This window comes from Camelina sativa, chromosome 4 (genome assembly GCF_000633955.1).
Source record: "Camelina sativa cultivar DH55 chromosome 4, Cs, whole genome shotgun sequence".
NCBI classification, from domain to species: domain Eukaryota; kingdom Viridiplantae; phylum Streptophyta; class Magnoliopsida; order Brassicales; family Brassicaceae; genus Camelina; species Camelina sativa.
This window is the reverse complement of record NC_025688.1, coordinates 17,296,344-17,321,280: the sequence shown is the minus strand read 5'-3', so window position 1 is coordinate 17,321,280 and position 24,937 is coordinate 17,296,344. Positions and strand designations below refer to the sequence as shown.

The window sequence follows — 24,937 nt, the reverse complement described above, 5'->3', positions numbered from 1 at the left end:
TTTAGTTTTCAAATTCTCAATTAATTAACTTTTGTCTAATTAATTTAGAATTTTGTGTAGAAAAATTTTCTTCTTCTTACGTCTTATAAAGTTTATAACTTAATTACATTAAATTTGTTATTAGATAGAATATAAAATTTTAGATTTGTTTTATTCTCTAGAATTAAACAAAAGTATATGCCTATATAGTATGTTAGTGTATATTTTTATGTGTATTTAATTTTATTTCTTTTTGGAATATTAAGAATGTGTTATAGTATGTGTAATATTTTGTAATTCATATACTAAATAATTTATAAGTTAATTTTCAAAACTATGATTACAAATGTATAGTATATATGAGATAAACTAATAGTTTTAGTGTAGGTTCTATAGTCCAAATCCATCAGGCAACATGTTCAAAAAATTTTAATCCGCAAAATCTCATCATACGAAACCCGTGAAAGTAAAAATTAGTTTTAAATACGTTGAGATCAAGGCATTGAGATCAAAAATCTCGGCCACGGATCCTCCTCCAAGATCGAAAATCAATTCGTTTATTGATTAGGCCGATTATTTAGGAAATTTGTGTATGGAGAAAATATTATTTTGTAAAATTGGAAACTTAATATTAATTAAATTAATTATAAACTTAATACTTAATGTTAAAGAGAGAGATTCTGATTGTTTTGGAAATTTATTTAAGATGGGAAATCTTGTTTTCAAAAATAGAAACTTAATATTAATTAATTAAATGAAAAAAATTAATAATTAATGCTAATGGTATATTTGTAAATAGGTATAAACTTCAAGATTTATTTCATAAATATCTTCAAAAATGTATATATAGATAGTTAGTTAGCTACACATATGGTTACACTCATTCTACGCATCCATAAACCAAAACATTGAATATAACTAAAAAGAAATTCGAGTGGAGAAAAAATCAGCAACAAGCTGAAAATTATATTTTGATAAATAAAGTGTATAATGTAACTTCATCTGCCAAAGAAAGCTGACGAGAACTTTATCTAATTAAAGAGATGAAATAATGATATATTTTTATTTTAAAGGAAAATTTAGAAAGGAAATAAGTGATGTAGTGTTTTCTGTGTACTTTTGAAAATTATACTCGAAACTCAATTATAGTGGGGAAAAAAAAGCAATCACCTTTTTAAGTCGAACTTTTTCTTTTTCTTCCTATGGATTTCCCAAGAGGCTCCAATAAACCCTACAAAGACTCTCTTTCCGAAAGGGAGATTCATGAGTTTAATTTTTATTTATTGAATTTAAAGCTGATTCATCTTTCTTCTTCGATTAAATATCGATGGAGGCATGGAAAGATGCCAATATTCACGTGGTTTTCGTCTCTGTCAACCTTTTCTTATGTAAAATGAAAAAGAAACTAAACTTTTCATGCGTTGCTTATGAAAGATATCAAATATTATTGGAACATATTTGTTGATTGATAAATATACAAATGGAGAAGCGTGTCATCGTTTTTTGGAGTCATCACATGTATCATCAAATGTTGTTATTTAAATGAAACGAAAGAAATTTACTAAAGTAATTTATTGGACCAGTCGAAACAATATCGTGTTTTAAATTCATTAGGAAACTGTATGTATTATTTGACGATCATATTCACCTTGAAAAAGTAATCACTAATTAGATGATAGAAATTAGGATCATTTTTTTATTTTTATAAAATTTCAAATTAGAATCGGTGGATAAAATTAGTAATGCTACATTCTAGAAAGACCAACGAGAAACCCATAAAAACGACTTCGTTAATCTTGTTACTTTTCAGTTAGTTAAATAAAACAAAATTGGTTTTGTGGATTACGCCGCAAATAATGTATGGCCGAAATTTGTTAGTCAATTTGCATTACCACTTAAAACCCCTATATATAGAGATCGAGAAGCTAGATATATGCATGTTCGTGTAAGACACAGAGACGTCAGACGATGTATCCAAATTGTAATAAATATACACACCTAATGATAATTGGCATGATGGTGAACTAGCAGATAGGGCCGGCCCAGAGGGGAATCAACCCAAGCGAGCGTTTAGGGTCTCAAATTTTTTTCTTTTTATCTTTAACAAATAAGGCTTTTTTCGAAGTTTTATTTAAGTAAGTCTGTAAAAAAATGTTTAATTTTATAAAAGATACATAGATTTTTGATTGAAAATGTTTAATTAGTATGAATTGGGTTAAAAATTTCAACTTATAGTGTGAATCTATTAAAAAAAAGTCCATAATTTTTTTCCTTTAATAGAAGGGGTACAAACAAAAAACTATTCTAAAACCTCTAAACCGGATTATGCGTAGCCAGCGTAGGGCACCTAATAATACCAGACCGGCAAGAGGATAAGCTACATTTTTTTTAGATGTTAGAAGCTATGCAAATAGCTAGAGCCCCAAATAATTAAATACATTTACATCTACCTAAATGCATGTACGTATCCACGTAATAAAACTCTCGCATATGTATAAAAACACCACGATATACGTATATGGGTTGGTTGGGTTACTTGGGTACAGGGTATATAGTAATACTAGCAAATGCACGTGGTCACATGCCACCACCCATACCATACGGCAAATTTCCTATATATATAGTCAAACCAAACCAATGGACTGGTTACGTATAAAAGTTTATAAGATTGTGCTGATATATTATTAGGGTAGTGACACTTTTATGGCCGAAAGGTTGCTGAACATGAATTGATAGTAATAATTAATTTTGTTTAATAATATCATCAATCATTGGAGAAAGTTTTCACTGGATTCAGAATGACATATTAATTACAAAAAGTGTAAATTGTTTAATGGTTGTCAACATTTTGATTGGAATAATATTACTCCCTTCGTTTCAAAATATATGATGTTTTAACTAAAACACGCAGATTAAAATGTCCTTACTTTTAACATATTCAACCAATCATAAACAATATTACATAATATAACATACTAAAATAATTTAAAAGTTACATAGAAACTTGAAAACATCATATATTATGAAACAGAAAACTTCTCTAAAACATTTTATAGTTTGAAACGGAAGGAGTATTATTTACTTAATTGCACTCGAGTTTTTAAATGCAAACGTAATTTTAACAAGGTCATTTTTTTTTTGTTTTCCGTATTACGTATGAATAAGAGTGTAGTGTGACACGTTATTAAAACGTCGAACATGAGAATTCTCCGTACGAACTTTCTAGCATTGGACTAACCTTCCCAAATGAGCATCTCGGGTAGGAAACTAATTAAGCATCAGCATGCTCCTACCAACTGTCCTATGATAAAAGTTTACAAAGCCCACTAGTAGAGAGTATACACGTATTGTAGAACTAGAACACTTATAAGCAGAGTCACAAACACAAGCAGCTTCTCCGACTCATGATTCATGAATAGCTTCCAAACAATATCAGCGAGTTTCATAAAAATTCAAACCACTATGTATCTCCTCTGTTTCTTCTTCTTTGTTTCTCACTTTTGTAAACTGCGCGCAAAGGCCCAAACCAAACTCTTATGTGCAGTTTTAAATTTCATGCAAGAAAACAAACCTTAAAACAAAGAGAATGAAAAAACACGAGGAGCACAATCGGTAGACCTACATAAATAATAATAATAATAATAATAATAATAATAATAATAATAATAATAATAATAATAATAATAATAATAATAATAAATTTTCAATGTACCAGAAAGAATAAATCTATATATACATTTTTGGAGACATTTATAAAATAAATTTTGAAGTTCAAACTTATTTACAAGTATGTCATTAACATTAATTATTAATTAATTTTACCTATATTCAATTTTTTTTATAGAAACTAAGTGTTTTAAAAGGTAACAAACATAATTGCAAATATATACAGATTTTATTTCTTTATAATGAGGAGGTTCACTCCTAAAGGTGAATCCAAGTATTGTTCTTTACTTGATAAAAATTTAAAAAATTGATTAGATAAAAAGTGACTTTTAGCTTCATACTATATTTTACTTTCACGGATTTCGTATGATTAGTTTTTGTGGATTAAAAATATTTGAACATGTTGCGTGATCCACCTAGCATGGCGGGTTTGGACTATAGAACCAACACTAAAACTATTAGTTTATTTCATATACTATAGATTTGTAGTCATAGTTTGAAAAATTAACTTATAAATTATTTAGTATATGAACTACAAAATATTACACATACTACAACACAATCTTAATATCCTAAAAAGAAAATATATATACATAAAAATATATACTAACATACCATATAAGCATATACCTCTGTTTAATATTAGAAAACAAAACTAAGTGTTTTAAATTTTCTATTCTGTCTAATAACAAATTTAATGTAATTAGGTTTTAAATTGTATAAAATATAAGAAGAAAAAAAAACATTCTAAACAAAAATTATAAATTAATTAGATAAAAGTTAATTAATTGGAAATTTAAAAACTAAATAAATTAAAAATTATTATTTAAAATAAAATAATTTATAATTTAATCCTGTGGTGTACTGCGGGTAAAAACCTAGTTGATAAAAAAAAAATAACGAGAAAAATGAAAATTTGGTGGTTAGTGGGAAGTAGAAGAGAGGACAACGAAATGGTGTCGTTATGATAAGAATAAATGAACTTCGAGAAGAAGTGCTCTCTTATCGTGTGTTCCCTTCTTCATGGTCCATCGATCGTTGTCTATTTAGAGGTGATCACGTGGACCTCCTAAGTTCGTCTTCTTCATTTTACGCCACGTGTCCATACTTAGCTTCTTGCTCTTCCATTTTATAGCCATGGTAAAAACAATTTGTCGCTATGTAAGCTGTTAAGCTAAAATGGGACAAAAACAACAAATTAATATTATAAAATCTTAGTCATTTTATAGTTTATCTCTTTTAGGTATTCCGTAATTGATTAAGAGCATTTATAGATTGCCCTCCTTCAAAGACATTACATATAATAAATATATATATATATATATATATATATATATATTTTTGGAAACATTTATAAAATAAATCTTTAAGTTGATACTTATTTACAGTCATGCTATTAGTATTAAATAATTAATTTAATAAAAAAAATTAACTCTAATTGTAAATTAAGAGCATTTATAGTAACAAACATAATGTAAATATATACAGATTTTATTTCTTTCTTTTATAAAGAGGTGAATGAAAAAGTATTGTTCTTTAAAAATTTGAAAAACTGATTTGATAAAAAGTGACTTTTAACCTTAAATACTATATTTTACTTTCACGGTTTCATATGATGAGTTTTTGCGGACTAAAATTTTTTTGAACATATTGCGTAATCCGCCTAGCATGGCGGGTTTGGACTATAGAACCAACACCAAAACTATTAGTTTATTTTATATACGGTAGATTTGTAGTCATAGTTTAGAAAATTAACTTATAAATTATTTAGTATATGAAATACTAAATATTACACATACTACAACACATTCTTAATATTCAAAAAAAAAAAAAATTGTATACACATAAAAATATACACTAATATACCATATATGCATATAGCTCTGCTTAATTATAGAAAACAAAATTAAGTGTTTTAAAATTTTATATTCTATCTAATAACAAATTTAATGTAATTAGAATATAAACTGAAGAAGAAAAACATTATAAACAAAATTATAAATTAATTAAATAAAATTTAATTAATTGGGAATTTGAAAACTAAATAAATTAAAAATATTATTTAAAATATATTAATTTATAATTTAGTCCTGCGGTGTACTGCGGGTGAAAACCTAGTTTCACAAGTTTTTGAAAATATATACTATATGGTTTCTACATATGTCTCTCATCATTCAATTATGTTGTATGTGTTTTGTTGTAAAAGCATAACGACAAAAATATGATTTGACTCCAACCCACCTCTATATTTGCTTTTTTAGCTATATTTTAGAGTAAAATCTACTACAATTCATCTATATTTCTACCTCTATAATAGAGATCTCTATTTTTTCCTCTATATATAGAGGAACTCTATTTTTTCCTCTATAATAGAGTTGAACTTTTTTATTTATAAAATAGTCCTTGAACTTTTAACACTTTTATATTTATGATCAAAATAAATAAAATATATATTTAAATAGTTTAATAATAATGCAATGTATTTCTTTTAATAAATGTGATATTTAAATAATATTTATGAATGTTAAAAATTTAAATAATATCATAATTTTATGAAAGTTTCATAAAATAAATGGGTTAGTTTGCAACTTTTATAAGTAAAAGGTATTAATAGTAAAATAAAAAAGGAATCTCTATGGAATATTATTTTTTAGTGGAAAAAATAGAAGTATCTATTGGAGCAAAAGTCACCTTTATTGTTGAAAAAAAAAAGTCACTTCTATTATAGAGTTCCTCTATTTTAGAAGTAAAAATAGAGAAAACCGGAGATGGTCTAATGACTGGAATCTTTTTTTTCACTCTTCTCGGGACATTATGATGTTCTACATGATACAGACAATTTTTATACACTTCTTAAGTGAACTTTACACCTTTTTTTTCTTTGTTTAATTTTCATTCGAATATGCGGCATATCCTCTTCTCTATTTTTTTTTTCCAATAAAATAACAGGAGTCTGTTTCTGAAAATATAATAAAATGTGACGAATGATAGAGACAATTAATTTTGGGATATACACAAGTACACAACTGGATGAGGGGAGTTAGGTTTATTTATGGCCAAGAAGATTCAGTGAAGTCTTTTATTGAATGAAATCCATTTGGTGTTTTTTTTTTTTAAAAAAATATCGTATATGCTTTTTAGAATGTGTAATCTTTTCAAGAAAGAAGAAAGTATTGGGCTTTCGTTTTTCCTTAAATATAAAATGAGTGTGGTAAGAAAGTTGATATGGGTTTCAATATTTGAATATCATCAGCAAACTGGGCCTGCTTCGTCGATTATATGATGAGTCAACAACTGAAATCTTGCAGCACAATTCCATATTGTAGCCTAAACCATCACGTCACGTTATTGGGTCTCAAACCAAACACATATCTCTACAAATCTTATGATTTGCATGTATTCTTACATTGTGCGGGAAAATATACTGTACATCTAATTCTCAAACATTATGCACAAACGGTTTACTGAATTCCATGGACCTCAGTCATTATAGAAAAGACCATGACAATCAGATAACCCTTAAAACTAAATCAGCCAATTTAAAAAAGAACGTAAGTTAATTGAGACAAATCTACGGGATCTCACAAAACTTCCAAGTGTCGACCAATTTTGTTTGTTTGAAGGTTGTAATGACTCGCACCATTTGATTTTTACATCGATGAGTGCCACGCCGGATCCCACTCAAAGGTTCAAAGACTTGAAGTCTTGAACCATGTGGTACCAACTCAAAATCCTTTTCGTTTGTTAGGAATATTAAACAACTAAAGACAGGACAATCCCTAATAAACAAATTTCTNTATTTGAATATCATCAGCAAACTGGGCCTGCTTCGTCGATTATATGATGAGTCAACAACTGAAATCTTGCAGCACAATTCCATATTGTAGCCTAAACCATCACGTCACGTTATTGGGTCTCAAACCAAACACATATCTCTACAAATCTTATGATTTGCATGTATTCTTACATTGTGCGGGAAAATATACTGTACATCTAATTCTCAAACATTATGCACAAACGGTTTACTGAATTCCATGGACCTCAGTCATTATAGAAAAGACCATGACAATCAGATAACCCTTAAAACTAAATCAGCCAATTTAAAAAAGAACGTAAGTTAATTGAGACAAATCTACGGGATCTCACAAAACTTCCAAGTGTCGACCAATTTTGTTTGTTTGAAGGTTGTAATGACTCGCACCATTTGATTTTTACATCGATGAGTGCCACGCCGGATCCCACTCAAAGGTTCAAAGACTTGAAGTCTTGAACCATGTGGTACCAACTCAAAATCCTTTTCGTTTGTTAGGAATATTAAACAACTAAAGACAGGACAATCCCTAATAAACAAAGTTCTTCTCTTCTTTTTTGTTTTCCTTCTTGTTTGTAGTATAAAGAAAACACAATACATTTAATCCCTGAAAACAAAACGACGAAATAAATTAATAAAACTATCAAAGTGGGTATGAATAAAGAAAACTAATTTGGTGGGTGATCAATAATAATAATAAGTGAGGCTGCTTTACAAATATTTCGTAATTTTCCTCTTTGTATAAACACGATGGAAGAAGGAAACAAATGGACAATTGTATATTTTTATATTTATATATGTAAGTGAATAAGTGATGATATGCTACGTAAATTATATCGCATGCCTAAGCCTAATAATGATAATATGTATATAATTTATGTTTTTCATGCCTAATTAACACTAATAATAAAGTATATATTATATATAAGATCTATATGTACATTATATGACTTTATTCACATGAAAAACTTAATTATTGCCTTGTCAAAAAAAAAAAAAAACTCTCAGGCACGGGAATCGAGACCCTCTTATTAACCATGCCTTCCAGCGCCGGTGAAACCTCTATTCGCCGGCATAGGGTGTGACAAATATGTTTAACCCTTTTGCTACTTACCTAAGTTTTACTCTGTTCTCTTATTCTATCTTTAATATCTTTCCCCCTAAAAATCCAAACGAAACTATCCAAGAAGTCTTCTTTTCTAATGGTTACATTGCCGATGGAAGAGTTAATCGTTACTCTACAAGCTTCGATCTGAACCAGATCTCGGATGCATATCCGCTCGGGAACCCTTCAACAGAAGCTTCAAAACAGTCCAGCTGCTCCTCATCTCATACATCTGAGCAAGACTCCATCACTACATCTTTTGGCTTTAGATCTGGACTAGCATCAGCACCACCATTGTTCTCTTTCCCACTGATTTCGTTGATGGCAAGAGCTTCTCTTGGACATCAGATGTGCTTGTTCTAGTGGGAACGCCGACGACACACGGCGAGTTCATAAGCTGGCGGATGGTCCAACAAGGTGCATCATCGCCGTACGCCACTCCGATCCTACAGAACGGCGGCGACTCTTGCTCTCATCTCCCAACTGCATCAACCCTAGGGTTTACTAGGATGGGCCTCGAATTTCTTTGTGGCCACTAACCCCACTGCGGCCCATATCCATATCTGAACTCTTAACTGCTCTGCTTAGTTTCTCCCAGAATCGTGTTTGGTTGATAATGGAGAGAAGGGTCTCCCATTTGGTCATAAGAACATTGTTTTTAGAGAAGACTAGCTTAATCAATCCTCAAAACCGCATGGATATTGCACTTTACTTGTCACCGGATATAAGTTTAAGGTTGCAGCTTTGTGGAGTCTCGATTATTATCTGCTATGATGCGTATCAAGCCGCTGCCCCTTTCCCTGACCTTGAACCGACTATGAACCCTCCTAGATCCGATGCTGATAAGTTTATATCAAGCTCACCCTCTTTAGCACCCACTACTTCTGTTTAGTCAAGTCGAGGATTCCTCGGTAACAGAACATTGGCGTCCTTAGAATGGTTTGATAGATTTATGTGTCGAGGCAATTTTATTAGCTTTGGTCGGATGTTTGCAATGTTTTTCTATACGTATTAACCTGAACCGACTAGGCTTTTGAACCTGCTGCTTATACCCCTTGAACCCACTTCCCACCTATCATGATATGATCATGAGACCATCCAAGAAGATCCTTGAGCCTTGTTCAACACGAACAAAGTTGAAGATCAATTCTTCCAGCCAAACAACCATTTGCGATACATTCCATTTGCCAAAGAAGGTTAATCTAGTTGTTCACTTGAAGAGTTTTAGGTCCAACTGGTTTAAGAGCTTCCAGAATTATGTATGGCAACCAAGTGTTGTTTCTACTAAGCCAAAAGTGAAGAAATGGTACAGACCATGTTGTTTCTCATCAGCAAAATTGGACCAAGGAGTGAAAGAGAGAGAAGTTAAAGGATGCACTTATTGGGCTAATTCAAGAGATTATGGGCAAGGAGAGCATAGAAAATTCTATTGGGGATGTTGTCTATCAAGTACAGCCCACTTTGAGCCTAATTCAAGTCCAAGAAAACCCAAAATAATCACTTTATTTTGTGGTCAAAGAGGGATGACGAAAATGGAGTTCAACTCACCTAGGGAAGGACACCTTGGGAAAGAAAACTTCAAGTCTTGGGTCTTCATTCAACTATCTATATTTAATGTCTTTTAGTTTCAAAAATAATCAATACTTGGCTTTGTTACCAAGTTTCTTATCACTATATAAACTCATGTAATCTCATTTGAGAATCAATCAATCAATTTCCTTTTCATTTTATGAGTTTATCTCTTTGTTCTTTGTTTAGAACATTTCTTTGTTTCTTGGTGTGTAATATCCAATTAACAGCCTCCTCTTGCTGGACTAGTGTGTCATATCTAGCAGCCATTAGAGTTGGGAATATCAGCAGCCTTCCGCAACTGCTGTGCGACCCCTCAATCTATCAAATCTCCCTTGTTGCACCTTGCACCTTGGCGAGTTTCTATCCTTTCTAATCCGGCTGAGTAATCCTCGAATTTTGGGCATATCAAGTGGTATTAGAGCCACTCAACCGGTACTTGTCTGTTCATCTTCTCATCTATCTATTTTTTTAATCTTCTATCTTTTTCTTTCTTTCATCGAAATCTATTCATCTTCTTTCAAAAAAAACAAAAAAACAAAACAGAAAAAAAAAAAAAAGAGAAAAGAGAAAAAAAAAAAAAAAAAAAAAAAAAAAAAAAAAAAAAAAANTAGAATCACTTCAACACTCTCCAATCCATGGCCGTACAGTTTCGAGGATGAAACTTTTTCAAGAGGAGGGGTATGATATGATCANAAAAAAAAAACAAGAAAAAAAAGAAAAAAATAAATAATAAAAAAAGGGAAAAAAACAAAAAAAAAAGAGAAAAAAAAAGAAAGAAAAGAAAATGTGTAATGATCGTCGAGAACGTGGGATCATCGAAGACGGAGGGCTTGGGATTCCAAATCTACAATTTCAAGAACTTATGGGAGAGATGCGAATGTTGAGATGAATGCCATATACAAGAGGTTGGATGAAGTTCAAGCGGAGGCACAACCGAGACGACCACAAATGTTGCATCATAGAAGAGAAATAGATCAACCTAGAGTAGCAAGGGCTGATGATTATTACAGTAGTCAATCCTCAAGAGGGAGCCACTTGAGACCAAGAAGTGCTAGAGAAGCAAGAGGAAGAGTGGATGATAACATAGGTATTTTGAAGTTGAAGATTCCTACCTTTCAAGGCAAGAATGACCCAGATTCATATCTAGAGTGGGAGAAAAAGATTGATTCAATTTTTAGTTGTCAAAACTATTGCGAGATGAAGAAGGTACAATTTGCAGCCTCTGGATTTTGTGATCATGCTATTACTTGGTGGGATCAGTTGGTGATAAGCAGGAGGAGAAATGGAGAACACCCCATTGAGACTTGGGCAGAATTAAAGTCTATGTTGAGAAAGCGATTTGTTCCCCACCATCACCATCGTGGTTCAAATCATATTCTAAGGAGGACTTCTAGACCAATTGATGGAGTGTCTACTGTCACGCCAAGTTACCAACGAGAAAAGACGTCTCTTGTTTCTAAGGAAGAGAAAGTTGTATTTGATTTGTTACCATCACCAAAGGAGCACAAGGAGTTGCTAGTTCAGGATAATCAGTTGAAAATAACAAATTCAACGAGTGAGAAAACGGAAGCCGTGGAACCAAAGCAGAAAGAGATCAGAAAATATCAAAGTGAGGAAGCTACAAAGGATGGCATGATTATCAACAACCTTGGCAGTATGGATGATTCACCTAATGCACCAACAAAGAGAGAAAAATCAACGGCACACTTCTGGTCAAGTAAAACGGAGCAAGTTTTGGATCTTGAAGGAAAAAAGAAAGGTCTCACGGAAAGGGGTGCATTTCTGCTTCATGGTATGCAATATGGACTCATATATTCTCTCAAAGAGAAGCCACTAGAATCACTTCAACACTCTCCAATCCATGGCCGTACAGTTTCGAGGATGAAACTTTTTCAAGAGGAGGGGTATGATATGATCATGAGACCATCCAAGAAGATCCTTGAGCCTTGTTCAATACGAACAAAGTTGAAGATCAATTCTTCCAGCCAAACAACCATTTGCGATACATTCCATTTGCCAAAGGAGGTTAATCTAGTTGTTCACTTGAAGAGTTTTAGGTCCAACTGGTTTAAGAGCTTCCAGAATTATGTATGGCAACCAAGTGTTGTTTCTACTAAGCCAAAAGTGAAGAAATAGTACAGCCCATGTTGTTTCTCATCAGCAAAATTGGACCAAGGAGTGAAATAGAGAGAGGAGTTCAAGGATGCACTTATTGGGCTAATTCAAGAGATTATGGGCAAGGAAAGCATAGTAAATTCTATTAGGGATGTTGTCTATCAAGTCCAGCCCACTTTGAGCCTANTATTGCGAGATGAAGAAGGTACAATTTGCAGCCTCTGGATTTTGTGATCATGCTATTACTTGGTGGGATCAGTTGGTGATAAGCAGGAGGAGAAATGGAGAACACCCCATTGAGACTTGGGCAGAATTAAAGTCTATGTTGAGAAAGCGATTTGTTCCCCACCATCACCATCGTGGTTCAAATCATATTCTAAGGAGGACTTCTAGACCAATTGATGGAGTGTCTACTGTCACGCCAAGTTACCAACGAGAAAAGACGTCTCTTGTTTCTAAGGAAGAGAAAGTTGTATTTGATTTGTTACCATCACCAAAGGAGCACAAGGAGTTGCTAGTTCAGGATAATCAGTTGAAAATAACAAATTCAACGAGTGAGAAAACGGAAGCCGTGGAACCAAAGCAGAAAGAGATCAGAAAATATCAAAGTGAGGAAGCTACAAAGGATGGCATGATTATCAACAACCTTGGCAGTATGGATGATTCACCTAATGCACCAACAAAGAGAGAAAAATCAACGGCACACTTCTGGTCAAGTAAAACGGAGCAAGTTTTGGATCTTGAAGGAAAAAAGAAAGGTCTCACGGAAAGGGGTGCATTTCTGCTTCATGGTATGCAATATGGACTCATATATTCTCTCAAAGAGAAGCCACTAGAATCACTTCAACACTCTCCAATCCATGGCCGTACAGTTTCGAGGATGAAACTTTTTCAAGAGGAGGGGTATGATATGATCATGAGACCATCCAAGAAGATCCTTGAGCCTTGTTCAATACGAACAAAGTTGAAGATCAATTCTTCCAGCCAAACAACCATTTGCGATACATTCCATTTGCCAAAGGAGGTTAATCTAGTTGTTCACTTGAAGAGTTTTAGGTCCAACTGGTTTAAGAGCTTCCAGAATTATGTATGGCAACCAAGTGTTGTTTCTACTAAGCCAAAAGTGAAGAAATAGTACAGCCCATGTTGTTTCTCATCAGCAAAATTGGACCAAGGAGTGAAATAGAGAGAGGAGTTCAAGGATGCACTTATTGGGCTAATTCAAGAGATTATGGGCAAGGAAAGCATAGTAAATTCTATTAGGGATGTTGTCTATCAAGTCCAGCCCACTTTGAGCCTAATTCAAGTCCAAGAAAGCCCAAACTNCACACTTCTGGTCAAGTAAAACGGAGCAAGTTTTGGATCTTGAAGGAAAAAAGAAAGGTCTCACGGAAAGGGGTGCATTTCTGCTTCATGGTATGCAATATGGACTCATATATTCTCTCAAAGAGAAGCCACTAGAATCACTTCAACACTCTCCAATCCATGGCCGTACAGTTTCGAGGATGAAACTTTTTCAAGAGGAGGGGTATGATATGATCATGAGACCATCCAAGAAGATCCTTGAGCCTTGTTCAATACGAACAAAGTTGAAGATCAATTCTTCCAGCCAAACAACCATTTGCGATACATTCCATTTGCCAAAGGAGGTTAATCTAGTTGTTCACTTGAAGAGTTTTAGGTCCAACTGGTTTAAGAGCTTCCAGAATTATGTATGGCAACCAAGTGTTGTTTCTACTAAGCCAAAAGTGAAGAAATAGTACAGCCCATGTTGTTTCTCATCAGCAAAATTGGACCAAGGAGTGAAATAGAGAGAGGAGTTCAAGGATGCACTTATTGGGCTAATTCAAGAGATTATGGGCAAGGAAAGCATAGTAAATTCTATTAGGGATGTTGTCTATCAAGTCCAGCCCACTTTGAGCCTAATTCAAGTCCAAGAAAGCCCAAACTAATCACTTTATTTTGTGGTCAAAGAGGGATGACGAAAATGGAGTTCAACTCACCTTGGGAAAGAAAACTTCAAGTCTTGGGTCTTCATTCAACTATCTATATTTAATGTCTTTTAGTTTCAAAAATAATCAATACTTGGCTTTGTTACCAAGTTTCTTATCACTATATAAACTCATGTAATTTCATTTGAGAATCAATTAATCAATTTCCTTTTCATTTTATGAGTTTATCTCTTTGTTCTTTGTTTAGAATATTTCTTTGTTTTTTGGTGTGTAATATCCAAGTAACAGCCTCCTCTTGCTGGACTAGTGTGTCATATCTAGCAACCATTGGAGTTGGGAATATCAGCAGCCTTCCGCAACTGCTGTGTGACCCCTCAATCCATCAAATCTCCTTGATTGTAGCTTCATCTAGTATCATGAGGTCTGTTTCTAAAAGTTTGAAGAACTATGTGCCTATGCCCATGAACCATTTCCTGTTGGCAAGAAGCCCTCCAACTGTTTCCCCCGTGGAACACTTTTCTACAAGCTTGAATGCGTTATACGCTAGAGCCGATCTTTGGTTGAGGATCTCGTGAAACCTGGCTTTAAAGACGAATCCACATTGGTTCCAATAGACTTCTCAAATATTGTAAAATTTGTTTAAGTTGAAAATCCTTTTGATAAGCTCATGGAGCTTTTATCCTTATGTTGTTTTGCTTATGTTAGATCTTGTTGTAAGAACTCACCTCTTTTTGAGGATCTAGCTTAATTGAAAGCATTTGTTTGATAAAAAAAAAATAATAAATAATTACTAATGGATCTGTTTTTTGGGTTAAAATGTTATATGGACTATTTATCATGTATTAGGTATGTGTGCAATAAATATCGACCGTCGACGCATATCCCTCAGGCTAAAATTAGGATTGCTCAAATAAGGCTTTACCATCAATGGACGACCGTCTCAAACTGCGTCAAACCCGGTACGTTATACTATTTTGTACTACCAAACTTTTTACTCCGATTAAGTTTTTCATTTTAACTCAATTACATAGTATATCGTATAGACCAAAGATTCGGTTTGATAAGCCGACCAGTTTATAAACATAACGTACGGTGTCGGTAGCTCGAACTCTTGTGTATCATTGTATTTTCTATAAGTTTTTTTATTTTGTCACATATGCGTTTGTATTTCTAGTGGTTTCTAGAATTATAGTACTATGAAAAATGTATTCTCTTTTAATAATAACTATATAATTTAGCAAAAAGATTGAATATACTTCATCGCTGTTTTAGGATCTTTCAAAGAAAAATTTAGTATTGCAAAAGTATTGCAACTATTCTTTTTACTATATATCTTGATTAACACTTCCAAACTAACAACATTAATTAAAAGTATATTTGAAAGAAAACTTCAAAAGTCTCTTTCCTTCTCATCCCGCTTCAGAAATTTAAAGTCTTTTTGCTCACAAGACTCGTTCATCAATGTATAAAATAATATTAACATCAATTATAAACTAAATGATCAAATAAAGATAAAGAGGTAGACGAAAAATGGACATAATAACATCCGCTTAACAAAGGGTTATTAAATAAAGACAAAGGGTAATTATTTGAATTGATTATGTGCCTAAACAATGTTTATTTAAGTTTAATACTACAAAAATTCACCATGGAAGAATTATTAGTCATTATTAATCTTTAGTGTAAAGTATCATCATCAGTTCATCACTACTAGTATTGATGAACAGAGCAAAAGTGTACGATTCAGAACAGACTGTCGCGCGTGACACAGTGGCTCTTTCACTTTAATTTAAAATTTTATTCATCAAATTTTTTTTTAAAAATAATAATCAAAAAACATAATTAACCTTAAACTTGTGATAGTCAACTTCTAAGTTTCTAATTAAAACTTAGTAATATAGCAACTTACGTAATGATACCAAATGGGAAATATATTAAACAAATTCGCCAACATTCGGAAACAAGGAAGTTAATAAATACTTGGATGATATTTTATAATTTTTTCTTGTAACACTGTAAAGTTTTATCAATTAATACTAGTAAATTGTAAATTTCAAAAATCATTAAATGAAAATTTAAAAGTTTGATCAATTACTATTGATTAACAATTATAAAAATATGTTATTGTAAATAAATAATACACTTAGCTAAAAATTAAATATTTTTTTATTAATTTATGTGAAAATTCTAAAAGATAATGATAGAGATTAGGAGATTTTTTTTTTTTTTTTGTAAATTAGCCTCTTAATTTCTAGATTTTTAATTAATAGGAAAAAAGACAGTAGCCATGTTTTAATGACAATGGCTCTGCTTTCCAGGTTTGTTAGTAATATTATTACAAAATCTTTGCTCAGACCCCAACTTGACTCTTTTGGGTTTAGCTTCTAGCTTCTTCTTCTTCTTCTTAGATTCTCTGTAGCTGAACTAGATTCATGAATCCATCAACTCGTCTCTGTATCTTAAAGGCAGTTTAAAGGCCTCTGTTTAGTTGTACTTACTCTGTTTTTATAAGCTCCGTGACACATCAATGGCGGAGTTCATCTGTTTATTCGGAAAGGTTCCTTTTTTAATCTCTCCTTCACATATCTCTTTGTGATTATGCTTCTGGGTATCTCTGCATGTATGTTATATCTACGAATCTACCCAAAAAATCTGTTTTTTTTTTTGGATTCAATGATTTAGTACCGACTCTTGCCTGATAAATTGAACCAAGATGTGTTGTTTCTATGATTCCGATTAAGGAAGGAAGAAGATTCACTTTGATTTTAGGGTTTAGATATCTCAATTAAAGACTCTTTGATTTTGAGATGTTTTTTGGTTTGTAAACAGGACAGTGCAGCGATTGTTATAAAGCAACCCAAGAAATCACCATTGTTCTTAAGGATGATAGTTTTGGTGTTCGCTATGGTTTGTGGTCTGTACATTTGCTCCGTTTGCTTAAAACAGTTCGGTTATGTCAATCTCCAAAGCTCACAACTTGTGCAAACTAGTCCTATTGATTCTCACTCGTTACGCTTTGTTACTCGGATTCATTACCCAAAGCCACAGACTTTTAATAGGTAAGAGTGTTATTATTTCTTGTTCTTCTTGTCCATGTGTCTTTTGCTTATTGAAATCTTGGTTTTGTCTTGAACCAGAGATGAATGTGGGCATAATCCGGTGAGGTACTTTGCGATATTGTCGATGCAGAGATCAGGAAGCGGTTGGTTTGAAACATTGTTGAATAGTCATAACAATGTGAGTTCTAACGGAGAGATCTTCTCGGTTTTGGATCGGAGAAAAAACATATCTTCGATCATTCAGACGCTTGATAGAGTTTATAATCTTGATTGGTTTACGAGTGCTTCAAAGAACGAATGCTCTGCTGCTATTGGATTCAAATGGATGCTTAACCAGGTATAATAAACAACAAATCTTGAATCGTTACCACGCCAATTACTATCGGTAGTCCTTGATCCCGAATCCGTTGCAGGGTTTGATGGTTAACCATAAAGAAATAGTAGATTACTTTAACAGAAGAGGTGTCTCGGCGATATTTCTATTCAGAAGGAATCCTTTAAGAAGAATGGTTTCTGTGTTAGCAAATTCTTATGACCGTTATGCTAAGCTGTTGAATGGGACTCATAAGTCTCATGTTCATTCTCCTGAAGAGGTCTGTTTTATATTATGTATTATGTTTTGCATACAAATGTTTGGTGTTTTTCGGATTCTTGATTTCGATTCCACTGCAGGCAGATGCACTTTCTAGGTATAAGCCGGTGATCAACTCAACATCTTTGATCCACGACTTACAAGAAACAGAGAATTCAGCTGCAAAGGCGTTGGAATATTTCAATACCACTCGTCATATCGTTGTCTTCTACGAAGATCTCATAACAAATCAAACGGTAACGTTTCAAAACAGTCTTAAAGTTGTTATCTTTTGCTAAACACTCAACACCACTCAAAAGTTTGTGTGCTTTTTGGGGTTTTGGATGCAGACATTGAAACAAGTTCAAGAGTTTTTGAACATTCCTGTGAAGGATTTGTCAAGCAGACAGGTGAAGATACACAGAGGAGATTTGTCAGATCACATAAAGAACTGGGAAGATATAAACAAGACATTGAACGGGACCGAGTACGAGAAATATCTACGAGCAGATTATTAGTGTTTTTTAGCTTTCTTAGGGACTTTTTCTACTAAAGGGTTTGCAAAATGCAAAAAAGGGTCTGATGTTTGAAGCTTTCTACTTGTTAGGTTCTTCTTCTTCTTCTGCTCAACTACTTTGTTGAGCTTTTCTTTTTAGAACAGATATGATTTTGTTTCGTCTTCTTTAATCTTCTCATTGGTTGTATAGGGACTGGAAAATGTAGTTGCTTCTTTTTTATGCTTCTTTTTTAGATGTCAATTAAGTTGCTCTGTGACAGTTGATTTTGAGGTACATTACATACACATATGTTTTGTTTTTGGACTTTTTAATTTCACTATTTTCATAGATGAAATGGGCCTTGAGAATAGGCCCAAAAAGACCATTTGGATTCCCATTTTCTGCTTTGGAATATTCAGTTTTTGACCATGGACATATTCGAGTTCTTGTGACCTTCACATGATTCATGTTTGTTTTTCTCTCATCGACATTTTTTTTTACTTGTAAAGTGTAGTGGAGAATTAAATTGTTTCACGAGTAGTAGTTTACATAATACTAACATTCATCTAACAGTTGTAAATATAACACAGAAACAAGGGTAACATTTACTACTAGCTAGGGTAAACTCGAACTTTTCTTTTGTTTGGTAAATAACTTATTGAGTTACATGGTTTCACGTGAGTTTAATGATGCACTATTCTATTCCATATCACGCAATTTTATACGACTATGTACTACCTTATGTACATATTCATTGATATGTGAGTGATACTAATAGATGTTACATTATTTAATCAAAGAACACAATTATGCACAACTGCAAATGGTATTTTGGCTAAACCGTATTAGAAGCTAAAGTTGCTTTTACTATTTTGCTATCAAAACTATAGTTTAGTTACCTATACATGTCTACCTAACTATCCTTAAAAATAAGTGGTTGTTTTTTTGGGCATACTTATAGGGTCTTTTATTCCGTAATTACTATCATCTTCTTTAGTTTTATGAGAAAATAGTATATCACTGAAAACTAAGGTTGTACACTTTGTACGACTAATCAAATCAGAGAGAATAATATCTCAGCTTTCATTATAAAGATTCACTTTGGCCCTTTGGGTCAGGAAGTAACTAAAGAAGCTTCGAAATAGTGTTATTAATTGAAAAAGATGCCTATAACATACCAAAAAAAGGAAAAGGTAAGAGTGAATGTCTCTGAACCGCTAAAAACTTGAGACGGACCAACTTTGAGGTTGGAAAGGTGAGACTGAAACAGCCTTACAAATCTATGATCGTGACTTGTGATTCCTTATAAATTGATTCGTTCTGTGATGTTTAATATTGGAATAACGACCTTTTTCTATGAATAATATGTAATGCGACAGTTCATAAATTAGGCAATATTATTATATACTTTCTTTTATATTTAAACTAATCGACTAGAATTCGAAAAGAAAACAAAGAGTATATACCAGTTGAAAATGCTTAAAGTAAGCACAATCATTATGTTCTCAACATGGGTTCTCATAATTAACTAATGAAGAGAGTTAATTAATTCCACCTTATATCTCTTTAGGTTCTTACACCTTCCAAATCACATTATATATTAACTATCTCGTTGATAATTAAAGAGAACCCTAGACTTCGAAACCTCCTAGAGTCCTAGGACAATAACACGTACGCGTGATTTCAAATTGTTCTTTCTATTTCTTTCGACTTCCTCGCATGCATAGAGGATTCTTCATCTTAATTTTTTTTTTCATTTTCTTTTTTCATAAACTTCTCAAATTCACGCTTTAACAAACAACATGTAAAATCTACGACTCGTTTTTCTATTATTTCAAGTAACTCTTGTGGAAATCGTGAATTATGTATACTTTTGATATCTTCACATATATAAAATACCCCCGACATGTACAATGTCAAGTTTGTGTTTTTTTTCTTTCTTTCTTTCTTGTGTGACTAAACTGTTTCTCGTCGCTTGCGTGAAATAAATGTCAAGTTTGTGTATGCATATCATTTTAATAAAGAGGTAGAGAAGTTGATTAATCGTGGAAATTATATGATCAAGTCTGAAATATTTTAGAGTTACGACGACTAAATTTAAAATCAAGGGTGATTAATCACCAAGAGAAAACGCATTATTGTGTTGCCAAAATTCTCTCTTTTCTTTAGAAAAGAAGAACAACTTGTACAATACATACATTGTATTGTATAAAATATAAATAGAAGCCTGGGGTGGCGGAGGCTACGGTAGGTCCCTTATTGGAAAAACTTCCCTGTGTGCAGGAGCCAACCAAATTAAAGAGCTTTCTTTCACTTTTCAACAAGTCCATTCACTGATGTCAAAACAAAAAGAAAAGAAAAACATGTCCATCCACTATTTTGTTACTTTTATAATCCCTTTCCGTAGTATCAAGTGTATGTGTATATATATGCATGCGCATTGTTCAACCAATATTGCACTTCTTCGATTTCCAAACTAAAGAGTTCTAATGGTTACAGTGGCTGAAACAGGCAAATTATCGTTTGTATGCTAACTCAATTTTTATTTATAGTATGTAATATACATCAAGAAAAATAGAAAAAAGATGTCGTAAACCGAATAGTCTACAGCTAGCCTGTTCCAAAAATGAAACAGTCTTGTCCACTTATAGTTTAATTTGCTCCGTTTACAACATTCATTCAAGATATAATATACATACAATTAATTTCGCTTCATCATTCACATGTTACAAAAGCGGTTAGCAAATGGGTATTATATAATACAAAAAAGATATTTCGAACTGATTCGGTAAAAGATAAAATTCGAACTGATATAATACAATCTGCTTAGATTTGTTTTTGTCAATTGCCTGAAAAATGCTAAGGGTTGAGGAGATTGACAAGAAATAGGCATAGGAATCAAATTTGAGATTTGATGTCTAGTAAGAATATTCTATTATGTTCGAATTTCTAACAGTCAATGGCAATCATATCGATTCTTTTGTTTGCCAACACGGTAATTATATTGATTAAACTCTTAAACTAAACTAATATGATATTATGTCCTACATATGAAAAAGGGTTTAATTAGGTGAAGACCAAAAAAAATAAGTGAGTGGTGAGTGACGCGTAGGGACCATATAGTGGTTTTGTTGATGGTGATGGAGCCTTTGACATTATTCTAGTGAATCTATTGACTACTTTCACTTTTCTATATTTTGGTTTAATTATTCCCTCTTTTGATTTGTGTGTTTTTTTTGTCACTATTATTTTATTTGGAATGGTATATTCTTTGAAGCATGGCGGCGTTGTCGGACACTTGCGAGTTGGCAAGGAAACTAATAACATCCACAAACATACACCAAGTCAATAAGATGGTTCTTATATAGCGATTCTCGTCCCCTCACCTGAAGACTGGTATCGAATTTTTAAGCTAGTCTAACATTTAGTTCATGAGATTCAAAACCAGAAGCACCTTTTTTCTTTTCTTCATCTCCTATGATCCTATACCATTCCAGCAGTTATAGTGACCAATATTTTTTTTACGATGTATATATATATATACCATTTAGCAGTCTAACATTATGCAAAATACAATATATATATGCTATTTTAAAGGACAACTCAACTTACAATGTTTGAAACTTTCCGAAAACTTTAATGACGAGAGTGATTCGAAATATATTTTTTTCATATATTCTATAGATTTGTGTTCTAAGTACAGTATTATGATTGAACATTAATGACGAGAGTGATTCGAAATCAACAAAAAAAAATAAGGGTATCAATCTCTAAAATTCAAGACTATCGTTTAACTTTGAAATCTTTTCATACAACAACAAGATATTGATGGTATAGCCAACCTTTTCCATGGGGTACGTAGTGGAAGATCTCTATATTTGTGACTGAGATCATCTTCTTATGCGTATTATGTAAAAAGTATTATATATAAATAGAAATCTCAACATTATGCAATATATATATATATATATATATATATATATATATAGTCAACCATGATTAGAATCCTATTTAGTATTTTTACATTTCACATTCGACTTTTAAAAGAAGAGAAAGGTCAATTAGAAATATCTTTTGTCAAATCATTAGTGTTCTTTAAACTCGTGTGATATTAAAATAGTCTTTCGTTTGAAACACATTTCTGTGGTGGCTAAAGGGCGGCTCTTCTTAGCCTTTGATTTCATGTTAAACAATGAACCGATTAATTTGAATACTATTTTAAAATTTCAAACCAAATGTAGTTATTTCCATCGTTAAAAAAACTTTCGGAATACAAATATGTGTTGTATATTCAACAATGGAGCACTACGGGAGGTTTAGGACCGACTTTGAAATATTGTATATTAATTTCACCTTCAACAAAAATAGCAATCTACCAATATATTGGAATCTCCTTTACACAGGCTATATTGATCGTCCATTGATAGTCCATTATAGCATTTTCTATTTACATTTAACCACGAGCAGCGAAATAAAAATGCGTGCCCACTTGTTATTAATGTGTTTGAATAGATTTTATACTATTTGCATCATTGCATGTGAAAATGGAGAATTCAATAACGAACTATGTCAAAGTAGCTAGATGCTAGTAATGTCGACATACGAACGTTGATCGATTGCTAATAATTTTTTTAAAATCATCATCAAGTTATCATCTCTTCCATTTTGATGAAATTTTACATTGATATCAACAATAAAAAAATTTATCGTCTCTTTAAATTTATTTTTAGATAAACAAGAAACGTATAATTTCATAAAAATATAAACGTGACAATGTTTTTTGGAACTGAATATTCATTTTAGAACAAAGCCCTTCAAATTAACGGTCTTGATATTATTATATGACTACTTTGTAGTATTATCAATACTATTAAATTGATAGACAGACGGTCCAAAATCAATCAATGTGGCCATTGTGCACACATTTTTAATTTAATGAACAGCAACATAGCAATCTCATGGCACTATAAATACAATCTCTTATGGGGCATTCTTACTCCAAATTTCAGCACAAACTACTCATACATACAAACTCCTAAACCTTACTTCGAAATCCACAAAAAGAACAAGAACATGAAACTAATCACTATCAGTGTGACTATTCTCGTGATCTCGATGGTATTAGCTCAAACAGCAACAACCACTGAAGCAAGAAAGTTGAGGAAAACAAAAGATCAAGATCATTTTAAAGCTGGATCTGCAGAAAAATCCGTGCCTAATTCTCCAGGAAACAGCCTTGGTGTGCGACATAAAAAAGGTAAGACCAATGTTGAAGGGTTTCAAGATGACTTCAAGCCCACGGAAGGAAGAAAGTTGCAGAAAACGAACGGTGAAGTTCATTTAAAAACCGGATCAACAGACGATTTCGCGCCTACTTCCCCAGGACACAGCCCCGGGGTGGGGCATAAGAAAGGAAATGCCAATGTTGAAAAGTTTAAAGATGACTTCAAACCCACGGAAGAAACCAACGGTCAGAATCACTTCAAAACAGGATCTACGGACGATTTTGCACCTACTTCTCCGGGAAACAGTCCTGGGATAGGCCACAAGAGAGGGAATGGGAATGTTAAGGGGTCTAAAGATGACTTGGCACCCACGGAAGAAAGACATTTCAAAACTGGAACCACGGATGATTTCGCACCTACTTCTCCAGGAAACAGTCCTGGGATGGGACATAAGAAAGGAGATGACTTCAAACCCACAACACCAGGACATAGCCCCGGGATTGGTCATGCTGTCAAGAACGACGAACCTACAGCTTAGAAAAGATTTAATAGTTTATAGCTTTATTTAATATATTGTTTTACAGTATGTATTTTTTTTTTAATTATTGTATACCATATTATACCATTTGTAATACTCTATGATTGATAGATTCATAATTCTAGATCATGAATAAAATTTAAGATTAATACTCGTTTTTTCGTACCATCTAAAACTCTTTGTTTTCTTCACATCAATTTGCATGTTGATTGTTAATAATAATGATTTTTAATACTGAATAGATCATGATCATCAATGATGAGCTTCTTAATATTTGCTGCCTACCATGAGGTAAATTAGAGTTCAAAAGCAAGTGAATTTCTCTCTCAATAAGTACGTTCAGATTTATTAATACATTAGATAAGAGCTTCCGGGACAACAAAACTTGAGATTTGAGGTCTAAAAATCTAAAGATTTCCTTTTTTGTTGTTGTCAAGCAAGGTCTAAAGATTTACATATTAGGTAAAAAAACAGCTTTGTTCTTTTTGTTTGCCAGTACTTCATAAAATTGAGAGAGTACATATGACGTAAAATTGAACAAAAGAAAATGAAAGATAACCTGGTGGGCAAAGAAGAGTGACGTTACAAATTGTATTAGCCACGTATGGAAAATAAACAGATACAAATAATCAAATCATATACACACGAATGAACAGAAAACAAACCCCACAAAATCGATGAATAGTTCTAACATGTAATAACTAGTTTGAAATTTGCTTGATGTTAATTGAATCAACTGTGATAACGTTTATAACCTTTAGCCGAACGGTGTGGATACAGGTGCCGGTCCAGCGAGTGCATCAGACCGTTTAATGCTTCCCATACCACAAATGATACAACCGGGTGA

The 24,937-nt window shown here is 32.6% G+C and overlaps 3 protein-coding genes across 3 annotated transcripts in view; 2 read left to right on the top strand and 1 right to left on the bottom strand.

Moving 5' to 3' along the window:
* Positions 16,728-18,645, top strand: LOC104780885 (nodulation protein H-like). The gene is made up of 6 exons (XM_010505425.2): positions 16,728-16,757; positions 17,030-17,259; positions 17,338-17,596; positions 17,673-17,852; positions 17,932-18,087; positions 18,181-18,645. The coding sequence occupies exons 1-6, from the start codon at positions 16,728-16,730 to the stop codon at positions 18,346-18,348; spliced, it is 1,023 nt and encodes a 340-aa protein (XP_010503727.1). The 3' UTR covers positions 18,349-18,645.
* Positions 23,362-24,090, top strand: LOC104783986. The gene has a single exon (XM_010509072.1). The coding sequence runs from the start codon at positions 23,401-23,403 to the stop codon at positions 24,088-24,090; it is 690 nt and encodes a 229-aa protein (XP_010507374.1). The 5' UTR covers positions 23,362-23,400.
* Positions 24,614-24,937, bottom strand: part of LOC104783985 — a gene marked incomplete in the record, with an annotated part of 11,185 nt that continues 10,861 nt past the window's right edge. Inside the window, 1 exon segment of the mRNA XM_010509071.2 lies at positions 24,614-24,937. Coding sequence (XP_010507373.1) covers positions 24,848-24,937 — 90 coding nt within the window.